The 18,936-nt window shown below is 38.6% G+C and overlaps 1 protein-coding gene across 1 annotated transcript in view; it reads left to right on the top strand.

The window, feature by feature from the left end:
- Positions 1 to 18,936, top strand: part of DCHS2 (dachsous cadherin-related 2) — a 129,357-nt gene that overhangs the window by 40,039 nt on the left and 70,382 nt on the right. Inside the window, exon 2 of the mRNA XM_074821269.1 lies at positions 13,870 to 14,061. Coding sequence (XP_074677370.1) covers positions 13,870 to 14,061 — 192 coding nt within the window. The remainder of the gene's footprint in view (positions 1 to 13,869; positions 14,062 to 18,936) is intronic.

The following is an 18,936-nucleotide window of genomic DNA, read 5'->3' on the forward strand; positions in this document are numbered from 1 at the left end:
AGAAGCATGGATGGACATCAAGGATTAGTAGATCATCATCAGTGGAGAAAGATCTTTACGGGCATTGCTCCACCATTTTCTAGGACACTGTCAGAGGCTGAGGTTTCCCTCTTCTACAGTGCTGACCAATGCCAGCTTCATACTCAGTCAAAGGAATGGGATTTTTTTAGTGCTGAATGATGGGAGCCTGCAGATCTGTTAGCCCAGCTTCTCACTGCAAGCTGTGACTTATGTCAAATGTTCCCATTTGAGAAATGTGTATTTTGGCCAGAAAATGAACAAAGGGACAGAGTAGAGGAATTATGAAATAATTAATAGTTCAGAGTAGATACTATGAACTTTTCACTCCTTGTCTAACAGCAAAAAATACTCCATTAAATTGAAAGGGCATAAATTAAAAAATTATGAGATAAATTTCTTCCTGAATAGAAAATTTGTAGCCATGCTTTGTCTTGGCGAATAGTTTAACAACTTTGGAGAAAGCTTAGACATTTATGCATGTAACACAAGTAAAAACAGTTCATTCAGAAAAGTTTGGGAAAGAATAAAACTCTGACCTTTGGTTATTAGCCTATTTAACTATTTATTTTTATGTTGAATCCTTCACGGTGGAGGAAAAGAGAGGGAAGAGAGTAGTTTTATTGACACTGGGTTCTTGCTCTTCAGGCTCTGGCACTGGCCATTGTCCAGGAATGAGGTCTGGACTAAAGACTCAGTCGTTCTGCTCCAGTCTGGAAGTTTTATATCTTTACAATGTTCCTTCAAAAGCTACAGTTCCACTTGGGAAAGAAGGAAGGAAAAAAAGGGGGTTATACTGTGTTAGGACAAACTAGGAAACAAGCTCTGATTCTGTGCAGTGGAACAAGATCTTGAGAATAAAATATGCTGGTGTATTTACAAGCAAATTGGAAACCAGTGGTGCAAAGTGAAAAGAGCACACACTGTATCCCAGATATTCCCATCTCTCTACAGTATGCTCTCCAGTGTCTCTTGTGTGGCTGAAATATAATAGCTCTGTTGTGAAATTTTAGCTGCTGTGATTCCCATTTGTGTAGTTTAACAGGAGCCAGCTCTCTTTAAGAAACTGTTTGTTTAAAAAGTTAAGTGAAAAGACTGTTGCTATGTGTGTGCTGTGTAGCTGCTGGTGATGGGAAGCTGCCACTCTCTGCAGAGGTACAGGAAAGGATGAGACCCAGGCTAGGGATGAAATGACATGGCAGAGGGTGGGAAAAACAAGCTAGTTTTTTTGCCAGATGATGAAAAGCTCCAATAAAGGCAGCTGAGATTAACTAGCATCATGAACAGGTACCAAATGTATGCATGAGAGATGGAAGCAGTTGAGAGCAGAAGCTCATTATTCAGCAGTTCCCTATTCTGTCTTTTTGGTTTCTCCAGAAAATGGAGGAACATTACACAAAAATGAAAATTGAAGAGCTACAGATTTAGCACATACATGTGACAAAACTGCAGGGATCCTTTTGGCTTAATAAGAATATCTGGTCTGTTTATAGTTTAAATACCATACTACAAATGGTCTGATCCATTAGTTTGAGAAAAATGTAATGAGGAAATAGGGAATGGATCGTCTAAAAGTAGCACATGTGATAAAGTGATTTAGTATTAGAGACATACTGTCTGAATATTCAGGGAGGCCTCAATCCTCCCTAAACATATGGATGTACAAATTCTGCATGCACCAAGTTGGACATAAACTTCTTTTTGGAGTTGTGATGTTTTTAATTTTTGTTTCTGCAAAGCAGATACTGATGAATGCCTCTACTTGCCAGCACCATCTTGGTCTTCTGATCGCTGAAGCTGAAATTCATTCCAGTTAACTGTTTTGATCACTGAACATCCAAAATGTTCAGAACCAGTCCCCAGAACAGAGTATTTCCTTTTCCTAAGAGAAAGCAAAAGACTTCATAGAATTCTGGAGCTGAGCAAATGGACCTAGCCATCTGGTTTTCATCATCTCCCACTTCAAAACAGCTCTGACTACTGCTGTGCAAAAAGTATAGGAACAGTGTAGGACTCCAGTGTCCTATTTGTGGGAGAATTCCTTATCAGAAAGAAAAAAAAAAAAAAAAAGGATGCTTCTGTCTGTATTGCTGACGTGGCCAATTTATACCTTGTCAGCCCTTCTAATTTCCTTCCCAGAACTTAATCTATCTGTTGCTTTTACTAATCAAAATTTGCTGCTAGTACACAGTGTGCTTTCCTTAGATGTTATACTATAACTTAGCCACATTCTGTGCTCGTAGATGTACTTGAGCTACTCCCACATACAATGTTCCTTGTGTTATGTGGTGTATTTTGCAAAGGCTTAAGGTTCATCAGGTATTAGATCGTGCTGTTTAAAAGCTCTCAACTCATGCAGCAAAAGGTATTGATGAATAAAGTAAATGGAGTTTGTAATGTATTAGTAGTAATGGGCTGGGATTCACTTGTGCTGCAGGCTTGTGGCTGTAATACTGATTATTCTCTCCCCTTTCTCTTTGCTTTGACCCTGTTAGGTGGCTCTGGACTGTTCTGACCTGGAAACTTTTGTAACTTTGCACTTCTCAGGTGTGCAATGCCTATAGCCCAGCAGGATGGTCTGCTCCTGGGTTTCCATCTGATGAAGGTTCATCCATCATGTTGTCAAGTGAAACATGCATGTAATGCACCATCTGACTGTGTATCCTGACTTGCATGCATGTAACATGCTGGTCTCTTGGCCGTCATGTAATTGGGGTTGTGCATGGAGGCTGTATGAGCAGAGACAGGTTGTAGGAGAAAGAAGGAAGGCTGGTGCACCTCGTGGTTTTACTCAGACCTCTAGCCTGGTCTGCAAAGGGGATAGAGGTACTTCTGGCCCCATAATTCTGAGGTGGTGTAGTTAATGTCCTAGATGTTACTGTGTTGATTTAAAGATCTGTATCTTGTGAAAGGGTGTGTGCACACAATTATTTTCATTGATATGTATGGCTTAGTTGGCATGATAATGAGTATCAGTTAAATTTTACTAGCCCTTCACTGAACAGTGTTTTTGTTGTATGCATGGTAAGTGCAATTATCATAATACTAATTAGGATTTGTAGTTTGGGAGCAGGAAGTAATTTATGGTAAAATACTGAGAGTGTTTAAAAGCTCTGTCTTTAGAACAGGCTGTGTTAACTTTAGAGTGGTGGTGACTTCGTGGTACTCCTGCATATCATTGCTTAAACATCATGGGTCATAGGTAGATGTCCTTCAACTTCTTGGGAGTGGCTCTGCCACCTCTATATATTCAAAGCTGGGCCATCTGAATCATATTTGTAAAATATATAGCTAATTTAAATTGAAGAAATTGCTGGTTTAGTTATACACATTTACTGTGTGCTTGGGGGGACCAAATAAAGTACTAAAGGCTTCTTTTTGTTAGACGGTATCCTAGATTTTGCTTAGTGTTATGCAATTGAGGTTAAGATTTTGCGTGTTCTGTGCCTTTTGATCTTTCTGATGATTGCTTGTTGTTGCTCATTGTAGTCTGATAGCCTCGAAATTGTGTGAGTATGAGACTTGCATAGAGCAAAAATAGCTAGAAGCATAGACATTCAGTGTTGGAGAGTTGGGAAACAAAATTTGTGTGTATATGAAAAATTGATTTAGAAGGAAGGAGAGGAGAAATGTCTCTATACTTTGTGTCAGGCTTCATTTCTGCACCAATCATTAGGAGATATATAGATCCCTTGCTAATTTTTTGTCTAAAGTGAACAAAATAAGAAAATATTTTTTCCAAGTGCTATGAATACATTATTCAAGCTGTGAGTTTGGCCATGTTTTAAATTTTCCATAAAAGCAGAAATGAACTAAGAGAGCCCTCATCTGCTTACTTCCAAATATAAATTGGCTATGATTTATAAGACTCCAGTTACACAAAATATATGCTTTCCTTAGGAAAGAGTTTATTCTTTTCAATGCTTAGGCACTTTTACAGGGAATAACTGACAGTAGTGCAGCCTACTTTTCTGAGACCCAAGATAAGGTGCTCAGTGATGATTAGAAGATGTTGTTAATAGTGTGGTTGTGCACATAAACACACGAACAGATATTCATAAGGGGACAGGGCAGTAGGAGCCAGCTTTCTGAACGGATTCAGGTGCCACAACCTGCAGATCATTCTCTGGAATTTGCAAAATTCTGTGACTTCTGTGAACACACAAACACCTTAAGAAGAAAAACAAAAAAACCCACCAAAACACCAAAAAACAAGACAAAAAAACCCCAAACCCCACAAAAATCTACACCCCCCCCAAAAAAACCCAAAACAAAAATCAAACAAACAAAACAAAAAACCCCCCCCAAACCAAAAACCTACAAACCAAAAAAGCCAACCCCAGAATCTCCTGTGATTCCAACTAGCATCAGATTCCTTCAACAACATCGAGAATCATCATCTTGCAGAGCAAGGAGCTGGAAACAGAAATGTTACTGATTGACCACTGTTATCAAACTCCAGAACATTCATGTTTGGTTTTTTTTTTTAATCTTTTTTTCCCTCTCACATACTCCTTGTGGGGCAATTCAAGTTCATCTTTTCTGTCATCCTAACTGCTGGAGGGTATGGGAGGATAGTCAGGCTCCGTGTAAACAAGCAGTGCCTGAACACTAGCAGGCATTTCATATTTGTTAACATTTGGCAGACTGTTTGAATGAGCATTCAGATTCAGAGTGTTAGAGGTGCAAAGTGATGGAAACCTTTGCCTACCTATGCTGATGTGTCCTGTAAAGCCTGTCTTGAAGTGGTGCTGTTGAACCGCACCATGCTGATCAAAACAAAACAAGACAAACTAGGATGATGATAATGATATTGCTGTTATCAGACCTACATTAGGACCATTGCCTACAGTCGTTACAAAGCCTGATTTTTAATGGATGTAATAAAAATAACTTTTTCAAGGGTGTGTGGATGAGAGTAGGTAAATTAAACAAATCCATTGCACTTAACTTGTTGACTTGTTGATGTTGTTTTAAGGTCACACACCTACTCTGCATTCAGGATATGTATTTTGATCATTTAGGCTGAGTTAGATAGTATATCACATTACAGCTTTCTAAGTACAGTAATTATGTTGATCTAAGCAAAAAAATTGCGTCTTCTAATGAATTTTAATTAATGTAATAATACATGCTGCCAATAAAAGTCATATTATCGATTTATCATTCATAGTAGGTGTTCTAATGGGAAAAATGACCTAAGCAACAAGATAGCCAGTACCTTGAGTTGTGCTTTCTAAACCATCTTATTAAATGTAATTTTAAAATTAATCCTGCCACCAAAAGTTGAGACATGCTCCAGTGCAAGATCATAAAATAACATGTTCTTACAAAATATTTCTTTATTTGTGTCAGATATTCTAGATTATTAAACCCATGACTCCTTGCTTTGTGCAATCAACACAGAATAGGGAAATTTTTCTGCTCTGCTGTTGCTTGGCAGAGGTACTCAGACTTGGAGTTCTGTAGCTTACTAAAGTTAATGAATAAAAATGGATTTATACTTAAACTCTTAACAGTGCATAGCAAGGTTTTATCATGTTATAAAATCTAAAATTATAGCAGAGTATGTGAGCAGCATTAATGAATAGATAGAGCTGCTTTTACTGAAAAGTAGGGGTCTTGACTTTGATGATTAATACGGCTTTAGTCCTGTAAATGTTTGCTAGTTCCTATGAAAATTAGTTTTCCTTCCTCAGAAATATGTTCTGTTTTCATTTCTGTTCTTCCAGTTTACATAGACAGTAAAAATAAATGATGTTCTACTTGGTTATATTTGCACAATAAGAAGGAAGGCAGTGTAGACCAAACTGACTGAGTAGATGGGCCTTTTAGCAGACTGGATCCTAAGCTTCCTGCTCCCAAAACACATTTTATAACTACTACTCTACCATGTGGTAAGTAGGCATTAGCAACACTGCTGCTCGCTATGGATTCAGATATCAACGACTGTATTTTGTAATGGTTTGGATCCTTTTGGTGTGTTAAGAGTGATAAGGGCGTGCCTTCCAGATTGGACCTGCCTCCCACACTTCTGGGTCCTGGCTAGCATCAATGGGATTTAGCTGCTTGTGCTATTTTGTGGGAGGCGTAGCAAGAAAACTGAAGGCATGTCAGGAACTTTTGGGTTAAATCGGAGTGAATTCAGGCTCTGGCTAGCATCAAAGCAGGAATTGCAGATTACTATACAAACTGAAATACCCAGTTATTCCTGGATCTGGACTTGGCTCTCTGGGTGATGTCTGGTTTTCATGAAAGCATGATGCTGTAATGTATTTATGCTGTTTTCTCCTCCAGTGATTTTCATCTTTCTTGCTTTCCATAGACTAACTGAAAGCAGTAAATCAAAGATACATCAATATTTTCATTGGCAGGTTTGTTCATTGTCATCAGTTACATACACAGAAGAGCAGAGAAGGCAAAAAGCTAAAATCTCATAATCGTTCATCAAGTAAAATATGTTTCCTTTCATTTACTTGTCTCGAGGAAGATATGGAATGTTATAAAAAATAAATGTGTTATTAAAAAGATAAAAATCAGTGTGATCTTTTATGAGAGATTCATATGTGAAATGGAGTTAAGTCTTACCTCATTTTAAAACCTTGTAGTTTATTGAGAATTTCTATAAAACTCATGGGGGGCCCCACAAGCAAAAAAACCCACAAAACCAAAAAAACCAAACCCCAAAAACCAAACCAAAAAAACCCCCCAAAACAGGTAAGCACGAACTGCGTTCGCTCAACCATTTTGTAACTGTTTGAAAGGCCAAAACTGAAAACCTTACCATAATTAAGAAATGTAATGCTGACTTGAGGTTACAGTGAATAGCATGTTCCACATGCCATTATGGAGCACAGATGGTGCCCACCCTCTTTCTCTGCTTGTGTTTAGGCTTCTGTACTTTCACTTTAAAACTTGTTGAGATTTAATTCATGAATGTTTCTGATGGGACCTGAATGAAATGGTTATGAGCACCTTTAGAAAACTGACAACTGTGGAGTGACTGTGGGAATTGGCATCTGTTGCAAGAGAGGTTAGTAAGGTCATGTCTATGCAATGCTTACTGTCAGTTGTTCAGCTGTGGTAAAGGAATGAATGAAGTGCAGAAAGATTGACATTAGTCAAATCCATTGACCTGACTAGCACAGTGGAGATACTTTGCATCAGAGCAAAGATGAGTACTAAGGATTTTGCTATTATTTGTTTCTTGGAGTATGTGGTACCTGTGGTGGTTGGCAAAGGAAGCATCAATGCCAGCTGAATGTTCATCTTAAATTCCAGATATTATTTTGGTTTGTGGCTTTCCAGATAGGGCCCAGTTTGAGGATGAGGAGTGGGGCTTTCTCTGTTGTCAGTGCAAGTTGTTGTTCAAAGACAAGCTGTTAAGTCCTCAGGCAAACAGTTCCTGTTCTTGAGGTCAAGGCTCATGCCTGTAGGACTTCAGCAAGTAGATCTGAAGCTTCGTTCCTGTTTCTATACATTAAACCTGCCATACCAGGGAGATGGGCCGTGATCATGCATGTTGAGCCAGACAGATCAAAGTTCAGAGAAGTAATATATTTATTAAAACTCTTCAGGTTTGGTGTCAGCATTATTGTCCTCGCTGCTGCAGGCAGCTATGAGGTAAAGATCATTGGTTTGTATTTTATATACTGTTTTCTTGCCAACCATGGTTATAAGTGAGGACACTGAGTTGAAGACATCTGATGATGTGTGTTTCTGGCAGCTCATGTGCTAGTCTCACAGGTATGTTTACACCCAAATGACTCTTGAAGAATATCTACTACCAGTAGTTTCACTGCCAGTATTTCTACAATCTTATTTTACTGACAGCATGCCACCAACACAGGCTGCTTCTCTCCTTCCTTGTGGCCATGGACCTGGCCTGAGGGTCTGGCATAGCAGGTACTTTCACAGTGCTGTGGTCAGCTGTTCTGGCATTTGGTCGCTTGCATGTGGTACTGCAGCGCTCATCTGGTAAAAGTCTGCCATCAGGCATTGCCATACCACCATGAACAGGCCTGCTGTCCTTCAATCCTTTAACTGGAAGGATGTTGGATTTTGTGTTGGTGATGTCTGCAGGACAGGACTATGCTTACACCATTCATCAACAGCGTAACTCTTACCACTGAATTGTTTCCTTTCAGTTTCCTGGTAGTTTCCCTGTGTCTGAATCCATCTGTTTTGACCTGTCTTACATTTTGATGATGAATATTGTGGAGTATGCCTTTATTTACCCTACATTCCGATTTGTTATAAACTGACTGCTGGTAATTAAGTTGCTTTTCACAATAACAGTACAACTGAAAGAATTAAAAACAGTTTTTATTTACAAAATAAAAATCTGTCTTATGCTCTGACATTAAGAGGCCCCCAAACAGATTTTATGAGCTATGAAAGCTGTATCTTGGTTAGCTGAAATGAAATGGAGTAAACTTGACAAAATATGTTATGGGAGCAATTCTTAAGCCATGAAAAATTGATTTAATATTTTTCAGTCTCATTTAATTGCTATCAGAGATGACCACTATCATGAGTTATTTGGCCGAACTACCTGCTCTTTCCCATTGTAGTCTACTTTTATTCTGTCGATCTGAAAGCCATAAAATTAATTCTGGTCACCCACATGTGAAATTCAGCATTGCAAAGCAGTCAGCTTTAAGACTGCATACTCTAAATCCTAGAAATGGACTTTATATAGCTCCTGAGTTTTTAATCCACACAGTTAATAAGATTGTATTTTCTGATGTGGTTTTGTGTGCACAAGTAATTTCTCCCATTTTGCATATAATATAAAATATTTGTTCTGCTATTCAAAATAAATTCTGTTGTTATAAAACAGGAAATAATGCCTAGGAAAGAAAGTAAAGCTAAATCTATAGTCAGGAACTCTATTTTAATCTGTTAAAATGATAGGGTGACATAGTTATGTATATGCTTGAGGATTTTGAAGCAGTGGAAATAAAAAAAATATTCTCTTTGAATGGCTTAGTGTTTAAAACAATCTGAGCTTTAGGAGCTGATATCATTCTCTATAATCTTGTTTACTATTCATTTATTGGTAACTCTGTTTCATGCCCGTAAAATATGGGGACATACTATGCATTGCTGTGAGTTCTCATCATTTCACTGAAGTGAATGGAACCAGCTGAGGATCTGCCAAATATTTGCTTTCTGTAAGCTCTGAAGTCTCTCCTTCCTCAGCATAGCACTGAAAAGTACGTTTCTTTTCCCTCCTATTTAAGTGTATTGCCAGCATCTTCTTACACCCTTTGGTGTCCACCAGTTTCCACTGTTTATTCTCCTCATGGATGGATTGTTTTTTTAGTTGTTCTCTGTAACATTTCTCTAGGTCCCCCTTTTTCCTTCTCCTGAGAGGATGTCTGCATTCTGACCATTTATTACTTTATTAGTAGTGTCAACAGGACAGAAGAAACTTTTTTTTCTCTGATGGATTTGCAGTCTAGACAGTGTACAAAGAATTTAGACTGCAGAAAGCATGACCGATGGGAGAAGTCCAGCCAGTAGCTATCCATACCATGAATTGTTGGTTTTTAAAAATGTTTCTTGGGGAAATACTTTGTCCTGTAGTTACTTATTCCCAAGTTTACAGTCCTTAATAACATGCGTTTTCAACTTAGTGTATTGAAAACATATTTGGTGAAAGAATGAGAAAGGCCCTGTGAGCATAACCCTTCCTTTTACTCCCTTTCTTTTCTCCTAGATTCCAATCTCATATTCAGCCTGTCAGAAAAGAGATGTTACAGATTTGGTACTCTCTTGCCTCCCACATCTCCAAAGCATATAAATTCTTCCAGCTCTATCACCTCTGTGATATTGCTGACATACAACACTCTTGATCAATCCACTGTGAAAATTCCTGCTGCTGCCTTAATTTCCTCTGTTTGGACTGCTGTAATTCACAGGCACTTAACTGCTGTAATACTCCATAGGACTGGTACTAGTGCAGTATGCTATCATAACTCAACATGTTTTGGACAGTCACTACCATGTGCTTTAATTTCTAAAATCTGTGATAACTTAGTCTCTTAACTGTATCAGAAAACTTGAATTTGTTAGTATGTTTTCACTGGATTCCTCCTTCTGAATCAACTTACATCAACTTGATCTTAAGGGTCTTTTCCGACCTAAACAATTCTGTGATAATAGTTAATGACTCCGCAGACCTCAGGTGTAGTGCCATTCAACCTCAGCTCTGCTACTGTAAATTTTTCATTCACTTTTAATTCCAGATTCTTCCCTCTTTGGATCAAAGGTTCCATGGTGAGTGATTTAAAAAAAGGACTGTTAAGTGGGTGGAAACTGAATGGATGTGAGGGACTTGAGCAGAGAGAAAGATTATATTTTTATAAATGCAAAAATTGATGCCACTTAGTTCTGCTGCCTGATAGATGATTAAAGTAATTGAAGTTTATTGCAATTAGACCTTCAAATTTGTATTGCTTTGAACTGAAGCATTTTTATTTAAATTTGTCATTCATTATGCCTTTACATGTACTATTCAAAGTTTGAGGACCACGTAATTTACAAGAAACAAGTCACTGAACATAAAGGGATAAACTTCTAACAATACCCGCAAATTTCACACCCGTGATTAATCACTCATGCTCAATTGCAGACATAAATGTTAGCATTTACACATGTAACTGCGTGCAGGCACAAGAAGACAGAACCTGTTTAGATTTCAGGCACAAGAAATAAATACTTTTCTTATACGGCCCAAGTGAATTACTGTTTCATAGCATCAGGGTGGCAGAGTACCAAGAGCACACTAGACTTACGTTTTATTATTTTTTTATGATAGAAATAACAATGTACAAGGCTGGTGAAATACATGTGCTGTAGACTTGACTTATATTCAGCTGTAAAGCATTTTTAGGGCGGGATCTTTGTGCTGCTGAAGTTGAGTGTGAGTTTTGCTAACTTACCCAGAATGAGGGGTCAGGAGTGGCCACACGTTGCACCCTGTGCTGCAGCTGTGGGATGCAAACTGCAAGGGTGTGAAATGGGCATGAAGGGCTCTGCAACCACAGGGCTCCTCTGGAGGAACTTTCTATTTGCAGCACCAGAAACTTTGGTATAATGGCCTTCAGAGCTATGAGAAACTGTTTTGGGGCATGGAAAAATGCATTGGAGTATGTGGTGCAATTACAGTCACAGTGATACATCTTCTGAAATACAGCAAATCTCAAGCATCCCATGCAGAACTGGAGAAGTCCACAGGGTGCTTAAAACCAAAAAACAAATGAAAAAATAATTGAAAAACACATGTATTTTTAAATTCTGATGGAAGTAACTGGTCTAGAGTAAGTTTTAGCTTTATAATTTGCCTTGGCACTTTTTACATGGTTTCCCTTTCCCCACTTCTATGCTTTTCAGCCTTCCCAAGCCATGTTTTTGTTCATTTCATTTTATTTCAGTCCCAGTTCAGTACCTTAATGCCAAAACAATTCCTCCGTGGGCAAGGAAGTGAGCGTGTGATGAAGGCACTGAGTGGTCTTTGAGGCCATGTTTGTACTAGTAGGAGAAGCAGCCAAAGGCTGTTCTGGGGCCCTTAAGGCCAAATGACCTGGCACAGATTGTGTCCATACAGCTAAATTCATTTACAACCCAAACCCAGGATGACCTCATCTGAACTTATTGCTAGGAATAGTCCCTGGCCTGTCTTGCTTGGTCTTTTTTAAAACTGTGCCTAAAACCGTGCCAGACATTTATCTTTACAGGCAGTCATGTACAGACCTCCACCTTTGCCCTGTCTGTGGCTGATGGCTGTGGGTCTCACCTTACCAACCTCGGTCACGAGCAGGCAGTGGCTGGCACAGGTCTTCGTGAACTCCTGCCAGTTCTAAATCTTGGGCTTTGCGATAGTAAGATTTCCGAACCTCCATTAAGGTCTTCAGGCATTGTACTTGCACAGGTAGACTGATGGAAAAAACCACAGGATTTATCATCTTCAAAGAATGAGTAGAAAGTGAAACCAACTGAGGAGAAGTCCTTTAAGTATCTCCAGTAATGACAAATTAGAGAACTAAAAATACTGGCTCTCTTAATGTGTAGATACTTTTATAAATTATTTTCTTCTCAGATGTTTGTAAATTTAAGTGAAAGCTTTCACAATGGAACATGCCAGAGAATACCCAAACTCAGCACAAAACCTTTTGTTATCAGAGAACTTAGGGCAATAAAATTGAAGGTGCAATGTACAAAACTATTCTGTTTATCAAATACATATTTACCCAAGCCACCCCTGGTTGAAGGAGAGAGAATTTCACACTTGAGCATCTTATTGACTTGACTTCTGATGGCTGGTGAAGCAGCACAGTTGTGTTGCGGTGCTAACGCAGCTGTGCAGTGTTTACTCCTTGGCCCTGCTGGGGATGGAGGGGGTGGTGAGAGGTCTCTGAGGCAGCCCTGGCTGCTGAGGGCTGTGCCCACCTGGGTCTCAAAACTCCAAGGATGGAGAACTCAGTCCCTCTGGGCAGGGAGCCTCTTCTAGTGTTGAATCAGCTTCGGGGTGAAAATATTGCCTTAGGTCCAGCCAGTACCTCTCCAGCTTCAGCTTGTGACCACTGTTTCCTCATCTCCTGCCCTGCCCCTGAGGACAGAGCACGGTGTTGTCTTTCCAGTTACCTCCTGGCCATGAGAGGGCAGCTATTAAACCCCCCCCCCCGCCCCAACCTTTTCTCCCCATACAGGGCACATGTATGTGGTATTGGCAAAACATATTGCTATGGTAGGCAATATAATTTATTAAATATTTAAAATATTTATTAAAATATTTTAAAAGGTAAAATGTGTGTAAAAAGAAAAATATTAGTGTTACAATAAGAGGTATGTTCTGTATTAAAATTTAAAATCACCTGATGGTTTTAAATTACTGAGTTTTTATACTTTCTAGACTAGTCACTGCCTTAATCATGCATTCAGTTGAAGAGCATTGACTGCCTACTGTTTGTGTAATGCCTTGTGAGTCCTTTAAAACCCAGCTGAGGGAAGGTGATTCAGCATCTTGAAAGTCACCCTAGGCTTTCATGTCTTGTTTGGGATTTACAACAGAATTCATGCTGCTTTTTAGAGGTACTTAATGCAGCTGAAAAGAAAAGATACTAGGCTTGTTTGTCATTCAGCAGTTACAGCTACATGCAAGTCTAACACTGGCAAGGTAACTGTCTCTCACAGGGACTTGCTGCAGTCTGTGCATCTCTTGCTTTCTGCTGCACGTGCGTACAATGGTCATGTTTAGCTGTGTTAGTGGAGCTCTGGCTCCTTGGAGAGAGGAGTGGAGATTAAAACCCCCTCCAGTCCTTAACTTGTATGGATCACTGTGCCACCAAGCTGTCTTTCAAATGAAAACTAAATTAAGCTCTGGGGAGTCTTTTAGAAAATACATTAGGTAAGAATGTCCTGCAGCACTTTGCTGATCTATGTGTGGTGTGGTTTTCATAAGACCTACCTCCACTGGTAAAAATAACATGAAGGGAAAGTAATTTAAGGTATGGCCTACTGACATGGCTTAATGTGTATGGCTTTTCCAGTCACAGGAAGTCCACTTGATTGAGATAATTATTGACAGATAAACAAGTAATGTTGCAGACAGGTCTAATCGATCTTATATGCTTGTTGCAATAGTTATGCTTTCAGTGGCCGAGTCATTATTTTACAAACTGCAGACAGACAGCATGGGTAGCAGAGTCTGTTTGTATTTATTGTGTGTATGCACGTGTGCTTTTACAACGCAAACAGGTAACTTTTAAACAGAGTCCGTGATTTTTGAATGAATGAGTAATACTTTCACTGGCTTCATTTTTTATCTCTCTGGTTTCCCTGCAGGTCAAGGCAACAGATGCAGATGCTGACCAGTTTGGTGAAATTGAGTATTTTCTTTATGATGGATTTCATTATTATGAAAAATCCAAGGCCTTCCAGATTGATCCACGTACTGGTCAGATCTGTGTGTCTCAAGACATTGACAGAGAAGGAGATCCAACCACTTATGATCTCCTAGTAAAAGCTACAGATGGGGTAAGTTTCACCTTTCCATACTGCCAGATTTGTGAATGTGTTTGCAAATTTGGATGTGCTGTATACTTTTAAATGAGAATGTAATGAGTATATAAAAATTGCATGAATTTGAATAAAATTTCTTACCCCTACAGAGGGCAGAAAGTGATGCTTCATGAACCATAAATTTTGACCCAGATTGATAAAATAGGCTGTGAAATCCCCAATTACTCATAAACAAGTTGCTGAAAACCATTTCTAGGCTGTGTTAGTCCCTCCTCTTGGAACCAGTGGACTCCAGGTTACCTCTGCTCTCTGCATTCAAGATGACTGCAGCAGTAATAAAACAGTAATGTTGTAGAGCTGTGTGGCTACTGTGGGTGCCAGTGATTTTCCTGGATAAATTTCTTGTCCTTTCTAGCTAGCTGATGCCAGTGCTGCTGCTGTGGCTGGGTACAGCCTTCCTGCAGCAGATGTCTGAAAGTTTTCTCACTTTACAAGATCTGATGCTTGGAAGTGGGTATTCATGGTACAGCAAGGGCAGGGTAGTTGTATGTGTGCGAAATAGTCCATTTCAGATCTCTGTTTGGCAAGGAGGGTGAGGAGACATTCATTGGGGTGGGAACACATGGATGTGCGTGTCTGCATGTGGACACTTGGTCTACCCGGTGCCATGTAACAAAATTTTGACTCCTGAAAAAGACTGGAAGAAAATAATTCCCGGGTTCATTTTGTTCAGAAAGTATCCAAAAGCGATTTGCAATGAGAGGCCTAGAATGAGACCAGCTGGTACTTGCCTTAACTTTCTTCAGCTTTAGTAGTGAGCTGTGAAGAGTCTGAAGAAGGAGGTTACTGATTGGCTTCAAATGTTAATTTTAACATCAGGACACTTTTTCAAATGTTATTCAGATCACATTTGCAGCACGATTTGAGCTGAAAAATGTTGAAATTAAATTATTTCAGGCTATACAGTCTTTATTTCATACTTTGAATATTAACTTTGGATTTAAGATACTGTCCTAAATGTATCTAATATAAATTTTTAAAAATGCAGTTTTTCTAGAAATACTGTGTTTTTCATTAAAATATCTGTGCTTTTTGTTACAGTACACTGAATAAATTTAGGGAACTGATTTCCATATTCATGAGTAGATGAACTTAAATAGCTGCAGCTGATGCTTGGTATTAATTGTTGCATTTTGAGAATATAGTAGTTGAGTGTATTTCTATGCTGTTGAATTTGGATATATATGTATAATTCTTAGGCAATTCATCTGCTTTTTTTCTTTAGCTATCACTATTCAGTGTTTATTTCAGAGGCTACAGAAGCATTCTCTTGTATTAATAGTGCCTTTAGCAGTGTGCCTTTTCTTCCCCATAGATTTCTTTTGAGGAGAAACAATTATATAAGAACATATTTTATTGTTTGTTTGTATGTTTGTTTCCTGACTCTATCTTATTTGAACATCTAATAATTTAAGAATGTAAGTCTTCTTGTTAGGACAGTGCCTGTAATCTTTACAGCAAAAGAAATTCTATGTGACCATTCTGGAATTTGTGATTTCTGTCTTCAAAATTCCTTTCTAGGCAAAATTTTGTAGCATACGCTTTAGTACAGATAGCCAAGCCTTGAAGAGGAAAGCAGTCAGTATCACAGTAACAGCAGAAAATATGTTTTCTGCTATACTTCACCACTTCGTTTTTCCTCTCATTCACATGTTTTGAAGCTGTATAAATCTAAAGAACACATACATGTATCTGGAATGCCAAGATTAATCTTATTAATAAAGACTATGTGAGAGCTGGACAATGGCAGTGAAATTCTGTCAAGTTTCTGGGATAATCTGGTCTGGTCCAGAAGATTATTTTCAAAATGTGAAAGAAAATAGGTTTGCATGAAAAAAGCTTGATGCATTTTTTGGTTAAATTATTGCTCTATTGCTTACATCAAAAGTTAAACAGTCAATACATTGAAACTATAGAGTATTTAATTTTCTGCCTGTCATTCATCTTCATTTAGGGACCTTGTGTTTTCAGAAGTTCAGTAATGGGGAGAGGGGTTAAATTTTGGATTGCCTTACCCGTGACAGGCAGGACTTGATCTTTTTACTGGAAGTCAGCACTTTTCAGATCTCATTGATCTCTAAAAACTACTTCGTCTGACACCTAAATACTAAAGCACCTAAATTCAATATAAGCTTTTTGAGATTTTCAGTATACCTGGACTTATGTTGAGCCACTTTCCACCTTTACCGCAGAATTATAGTAGGATATTTTATCTCCTGGCATTACACTGCTGATTTTGATGGATTAATGACATTAGGTGTGGGGTGCAAAGTAGAGGCTATGATCAGGGGAGAAGTGTGTACAGAAAAGACAGAAGAGGTGAAGGGTCACTGTTGACAAAGGCAGGGGCAGAGATGAAAAGGAAAAAAAATAACAAAGTTAATTAGAAATGAGAAGGAAAATAAAGTATTTTTCAGGTGGTGCTCAGTTTATCTTACAGCAAAACTATCAGTTTCCTCCACCTGTTCATGCCTACTCCATTACATGGCTTTGAAGCTTGTCGGTCATGTCTTTCATGCATTATGTAGCAAGTGTAATGGGAGAACTGAAATTGCACACAAGAGCCCATGGAGAGGCAAGTGGAAAACAGATTCTGTTAAACTGGTGTTAAAGAAACATCCCATAAGAGCTTGTGGGAGCACTCTCACAGATTAAGTGGGGACAAGACTGATCAGAATATTAGCATTAGCCTTTTCAGTTGGCAGCACCAGTTTTGGTCCCAAAGTCAATTGTGTCACATACATATTTGGTACTCCTTCTTTAAATGCTTTTATATGAAAAGAAATCATGTAACTAGGTTTATCAGAAGGTGTTTTCACTACATCTAGTCCTCTCCTTGGGTCTCTGTCTGAAATGTGTCAGACTGAGAGCTGTTCCAGCAGTGGGTGACACTCCTGTGATTCACATGCCAGCTCTGCCTTGAACACCCCCTGGTAAAACTGCACCCTTAGTCACAACAACTGTATTTATGCACTTGTGACAGATCAGAAACAGTTTCAGTAGGCATCTGGGGAGTCTCTAAATTTATGTTAAAATTGTAATTTTTTTTTTTCTCTCCAGAAAAAAAAAAATAAATGGATGAAGGTATGTTGCTTGGGGAACCTCCACAAGCATTTGGGAGAGATTTAGATCAGACATACTGTGAAATCAAGACTTGCAAAAAGAAAATGTGGAAAAATAGGAATTCTAATAAAAGTATACACGTTTCCAAAATTAGTACTTTTTTTTTTTGGTTTTGAATATGTGCAAATTAGGTCTGATATGTTTTAATTCTTCTGTTTGGCTTTTTTTTGTTTGCTCTCACAATGTGACTGAAATGGACACTCCAATATGTGTTCTTCCCTATTTGCTTGGGGGTCTCCAAACTACTACATATGTAAATTTATGCTTCCTTTATGCTTGTTTTGTGTACTTCTGCCTTAAAGAGCCTTAATGTGAATTCATTTTCATACAGGAAACCTTTTTGCGTTTTTTTTAACAGCACATATTTTTGCTGCTGTATAGTGGCAAATTTTATTGCTATGTATCATACATAATTCAATCATTTATTCATTTGCATTTTTTATGATGCCCATCACCTCTCTTCTTCTTTCAACCAAATAAACAGTAATGACTGCAGCTGTTAAAGAAAATCTGTCACAGTCCAGAGAAATTTCATTGGAATAATGCTAACTTGAATTCTGTGTAGTGGCATCTGTACTATCTGCTGACAGACAACAGTTGTCTGGCCTTCAAAGCCAAAATATGAGTTGCACGATCTTGGGGTTGGTGCACAATGAGGGGCATTCAGGAGTGTCCAGCCTTGACTCTGGGAGGAGCTGGCCCACACAGTTTCCTTCAGAAGTTGGGGAAGGTCAGATGACCTATGCCTGTGAGAGCTGCTGCCAGGCATGGACCAATTTCAGCAATAAACATCTCCATAGGTAGCACAGTATACATGCCAGTGTACCAACTCTCCATCAGTGTGGCGAGAAGTTTCAAAAACTGTAGAGCACAATCAGGGTGTTCTTCCACTCTTTGTCCCCCACTGGTATAAGGGATGGCACACATCACATCTGTACACTCTACTGAAAGTCCAGAGGTTTGGGTTTGTGGGGTTTTTTTGTCTTTTTCCTTTGCAGAGTGGACTACCTTGGTTTTGTTTTCTCCAAGTGAGGTTTTTGAGTGCTGTGATAGGACTGCCCTTAATCATGATTTGAAGGCTGCCATTGAATGGTTGTGGTAGGCAATTAAAAGTCTTATTATCTTAATACTAATCAACTGGAGATGAAGAGAAGCATCCTTGTATCTTTTATAAGGAATCCTAGGTCTTAAATTTTTCAGCTGCTACATAATAATTGTAAAAGGTCCAATACACCATCGGCAGATGTATTAGTGACTCTCTTACTGCCTTTCTGCATAGAAAAATACTTTGTTCTTCATTTCTTGCTTCTTGGTAACCCACACTGCTCGTCCCGTTTTCTTTGTCTTTTACACTGAAGCAGCTGAAACGTAGAGATAAGTACTCAACACTCGCAGTCAAAGCTTCTGAAGAAGCTAAGGCTTTTGAAATAACTGGCGATGTCTCTCCATTTTGACTTCAGGTGACACATTTTTTAGGTTTGACAAAAAAAAAAAAATGTCTTCATGTCAAAGATCCTGTATATCACAATTTAGTTTGGAACAAAAATTTGACAGCACAGTTAACTGACAAAAACGTTGGATGCTGTAGTGGAAATCTTGATGTATTAAGCATTTTACAGCATCAAGATGAAGAAATGCAACTATTCAAAATAGCACCATTTCTACTTATTAAGCTAAAGAGTGTCTCCTGCCAAAGGCAGGATAATA

This window comes from Strix aluco, chromosome 4, assembly GCF_031877795.1.
Source record: "Strix aluco isolate bStrAlu1 chromosome 4, bStrAlu1.hap1, whole genome shotgun sequence".
NCBI lineage: Eukaryota > Metazoa > Chordata > Aves > Strigiformes > Strigidae > Strix > Strix aluco.